The sequence below is a fragment of the Quercus suber genome, unplaced genomic scaffold (assembly GCF_002906115.3).
Source record: "Quercus suber isolate HL8 unplaced genomic scaffold, Cork oak 2.0 scaffold_315, whole genome shotgun sequence".
Taxonomy (NCBI): domain Eukaryota; kingdom Viridiplantae; phylum Streptophyta; class Magnoliopsida; order Fagales; family Fagaceae; genus Quercus; species Quercus suber.
The window spans coordinates 554,047-558,680 of NW_027069770.1; the positions used below are offsets into that span (position 1 = coordinate 554,047).

Here is a 4,634-nt window from a genome sequence, read left to right on the forward strand (position 1 = left end):
CCAGAAGAAAATTTGACAAAAGTCTGTGTTTATTGATAATAGTCTATTTTGCCTCTGACGGCTACAAAACATATAAATACTAAGAAAAAACGTTTTAAAACCCTAATTCGCGCTAATTAAGCGATTAGGGGACAAAATTATCGAATTTTACCAAAAATGGCAAAATTGAGTTAACTGCAGAATCATAAACTACTGACCTTAAAGGTCGTCCCAAAACAGACGGGACCTTATTCTGACTTTTAAACTAAAAGTTATTAAGGAAAAACAAATATTACTATAAATAGCAAAAACACTGTTATCGGGGCCTTAATGAAGGAATTCGCCTAAATTTTGGCGACGTTCATGGCAGTTGTCATGAATCTGGATCAGAACGTCGTTTTCCTTCAACCTGCCAAATTTCATGCAATTCTGACACTGTTACTCCGATGCCCCCTACTGGCACCCCCCCTTTGATCTTGCGTTGTGACTTCCTGCGCTCCTGCTGTTCAAGGAAGGCATGTGCTGTCTGTTCTACATCAGTCCCCCCCACTTGAAAAGAACTCGACCCCGAGTTCCCACTATCTGGTTCATCAGGAGGATGATAATCATACAAGTCTGCAACATTGAAGGTAGAAGAAATGCTCATGTCTGGAGGAAGAGCAACCACATAAGCATTGTTGTTGATCTTCTTAGTAATCTGAAATGGTCCATACTTCTTGTCCTTCAATTTGTTGTAGGTGCCAACAGGAAATCTCTCCTTTCTGAGATAGACCAGCACTAAATCCCCAACATTGAAGATCTTCTCACGCCTCTTCTTATCAGCAGCTTCCTTGTACTTGGCATTTGTAGCTTCCAGTCATAGCATGCAAGAAAACTTCAGATGCTACTCGAGTGGCCAATCTGTTCTTTAAAGAAGTTGTGCGTTTGCATGAGTGCCAAAGTCCATCACCTCTGACCGGGATACCAAGTTCATTAGTCACTTCTGGCGGACTTTGTGGAAGCGTTTTGACACTTCCTTGAATTACAGCAGCACCAGTCATCCACAGACTGATGGCCAGACAGAAGTGGTTAATCGCACTTTGGGGAATCTGATCCGGTGTATCTCAGGCGAGAAGCCCAAGCAGTGGGATCTTGCATTGTCCCAAGCAGAGTTTGCATATAATAGCTCAGTCAGTAGAAGCACTGGTAAGTCTCCATTTGCCATCGTCTACTGCGTGCCCCAAAACACGCTTTGGACTTGGTACCTTTACCTGAGCTTCCAGGAGTGAGTCAAGCAGCAAAAAATATGGCTAATCGTATTCAAGCCATGCAAGAGGAGGTGAGGCAGAAACTTGAAGCTACAAATGCCAAGTACAAGNGACAATGACGGCGGTGACGACGTCAACAACCCAGTCCTCACTAGGGCTGAGTTCCTTGATTTTCGTGATGAAACTCAACAATTTCGTGATGAACATCAACAATTTCGTGATTCAACCCAGCAAACTCTGGACCAGATTCAAGAAGCACTTGCCACTTTGCTTAACCGAAACCCTAATCGCGTTAATGAAGAGCGACGTGATAACCGAGTGCGTGGCCCTCCCTATCGGGGTCCAAATCGGAACAGGCAGCAAGACTACAACGAAGAAGATAGTGAAGATGAGGAGTATGCAGAGAGAGTCCTTGGAAATCATCGTGGTCCCGCAAGGGATAATGGTCGAGATTATCAGGAGCAGAGGGACTATCGGATGAAGATAGAGTTACCATCTTTTAATGGTAATGTCTCCATTGAAGAGTATCTGGATTGGGTCAGTGAGGTTGAAAAGTTTTTCGACTATATGGGTACAGCAGAAGACAAACAGGTGTGTTTGGTGGCCTACAAATTGAAGGGAGGAGCATCTGCCTGGTGGGATCGTGTTCAATTAAACCGTACTCGGGAACGAAAGCTTCCAATACGGTCATGGAGGAGGATGAAAAGGTTAATGGCAGATCGGTTCTTACCACCCGATTACCAGCAGGAGTTGTTCAGACAGTACCAGGATTGTAGGCAGGGTACTCGGACAGTTAATGAGTACATGGAGGAGTTTGACAGGTTGGCGAATCGCAATGATTTGGAGGAAACTGAAGACCAACGGATATCCAAATTTGTACACGGGTTACGAGTTTCCATTCGAGATCAGGTATCCTTACAAACCCTATATACTTTGAATGAGGCTGTAACCTTATCCAAGAAAATAGAATTTCAGCATCTCAGGACAGGTTCGAAGTTTTCCAATCGCAGTTCGGAGTCCTCTAGTTCCATTGCCAACAAAGGTAAACAGCCCATGTTTACACCACGGTCACAACCCATGGTTAGGGAGAATAGTGGTGTCAACCAATCCACAGTGGCAGTAGCAGGTTCCGCAGCCCAGCCGATAGCAAATGCCAACCCCTATGCTAGGCCAACTGGGAATAAGTGCTACAGGTGCGGAGAACCAGGACATCGATCCAGTACTTGCCCTAAACGAGCCGCAGTGAATTTGGTGGTGGCAGAAGAGGGTGAGGTAGAAGGTGAACAGGAGGGTGAAGAGGTGTATAATGAAGCGGATCCGTATGCCTATGATCCCAATGAGGTCCAAGAGGATGAGGAAGGCGTGCCACTAGGGCGGTCTTTGGTGATTCAGAGGTTGTTGCTCACACCAAGGGTGGAATACAGTGATCAGCGGAATGAGATCTTCCGAGCACGATGCACCATCAGTAAGAGGGTCTGTGATTTGATCATTGACAGTGGCAGTGTAGAGAACATTGCGTCGAAGAGTTTGGTTACCAAGTTAGGACTGAAAACAGAAAAGCATCCCTCTCCGTATAAGATAGGTTGGATCAAGAAAGGTACGGAAACTCTTGTTACTCAACAATGTCGTGTTACTTTTTCTATGGGTAAATGTTATGTAGATGAAGTAGTTTGTGATGTTGTTGAAATGGATGCATGTCATTTAATACTGGGTAGACCTTGGCAGTATGATGTAGATGCTACTCATAAGTGTAAGGATAATGTGTATGTGTTTTTTAAGAATGGCAGAAAAATTGTCCTTGGTCCTGTTAAGGAAGGCAGTATACCCAAAGCTTCTAAAGTGGAGGGGAAGCCAGCACTCCTCATAGTGAACAATGAAGATGATTTGACAGGGAGTGTAAGGAATTGAAACAGGTATATGCTGTAGTGGTGACAGATGGTGAGCCAAAGAAGGTTACTGAGATACCTGAGGCAATTCAACCATTGATCAAGGAGTTTGAAGAGCTTTTTCCAGAAGAGCTGCCTGCAGGTTTACCACCAATGCGTGACATCCAGCATTGCATTGATTTAGTTCCTGGAGCTAGTCTACCTAATCTACCCATTACAGGATGAATCCTCAAGAGGGTCAGATTCTACAGGGGCAGGTGGATGAGCTTTTGAGCAAGGGGCAGATCAGGGAGAGTATGAGTCCATGTGCAGTACCAGCACTGCTAACACCAAAGAAGGATGGGAGCTGGCGTATGTGTGTGGATAGTCGAGCCATCAACAAGATCACAGTCAGGTATCGATTTCCTATTCCCCGACTAGATGACATGTTTGATATGTGAGTGGGTCCAAGTGTTACACCAAGCTGGATCTCAAGAGTGGGTATCACCAGATTCGGATCCGACCTGGAGATGAGTGGAAGACAGCTTTTAAGACAAAGGAGGGGTTGTATGAGTGGATGGTAATGCCTTTCGGATTGTCCAATGCTCCCAGACTTTCATGAGACTTATGAATCAGGTATTGAAACCATTTATTGGAAAGTTTGTGGTAGTTTATTTTGACGATATCCTGATTTACAGTAAGACAGAAGCAGCCCACTATAATCATGTGCGAGAAGTATTAGCGGTGTTGCAGCCAATGAGTTGTATATCAACTTGAAGAAGTGCAGCTTCTTGACTGATAAGTTGCTGTTCTTAGGGTATGTGGTCAGTGCGGATGGGATTCATGTTGATGAGGACAAGGTCCGTGCAGTCAGAGAATGGCCAACCCCAAAGACAGTGAGTGATGTGCGAAGTTTCCATGGGCTAGCAACCTTCTATCGGAGGTTTGTTCGAGATTTCAGTAGCATAGTCGCCCCTATCACTGAGTGTCTGAAGAAGGGGAGGTTCTCTGGGGAAAAGAGGCAGAACAAAGCTTTGCCTTGATCAAGGAAAAGTTGAGCACAGCCCCGGTTTTGGCATTGCCCAACTTTGATAAGGTGTTTCAGGTGGAGTGTGATGCATCTGTGGTCGGGATAGGCGCTGTTCTTTCACAAGACAACAGACCAGTAGCATTCTTCAGTGAGAAAGTTTGTGAAGCTCGAAGTAAATGGTCAGCCTATGAGCTAGAGTTCTTTGCTGTAGTACGGACTCTTAAGCATTGGGAGCACTACCTGATTCAGAGGGAGTTTGTATTATTTACAGATCATCAGGCATTGAAGCACATTAACAGTCAAGTTAGCATTAACAGGATGCATGCTCGGTGGGTAGCTTATATTCAGCGCTTCCATTTCACATTGAAGCACAAGTCTGGTGTCACTAATAAGGTGGCTGACGCACTCAGCAGGCGAGCATCTTTGTTGACCACCCTACGTACTGAAGTTGTAGGGTTTGATTGCCTCAAGGAGCTGTATGAGAATGATGAGGATTTCGGTGATATTTGGGGT

General features: G+C 45.0%; 1 protein-coding gene across 1 annotated transcript; it reads left to right on the plus strand.

Moving 5' to 3' along the window:
* Positions 1-1,322: 1,322 nt before the first annotated feature.
* On the plus strand, positions 1,323-3,337 carry LOC136071463 (uncharacterized). Its single transcript, XM_065782788.1, has 2 exons — positions 1,323-2,989; positions 3,118-3,337. Exons 1-2 carry the CDS (start codon positions 1,323-1,325, stop codon positions 3,335-3,337), a joined length of 1,887 nt encoding a protein of 628 aa, XP_065638860.1.
* The last annotated feature ends 1,297 nt before the right edge of the window (positions 3,338-4,634 follow it).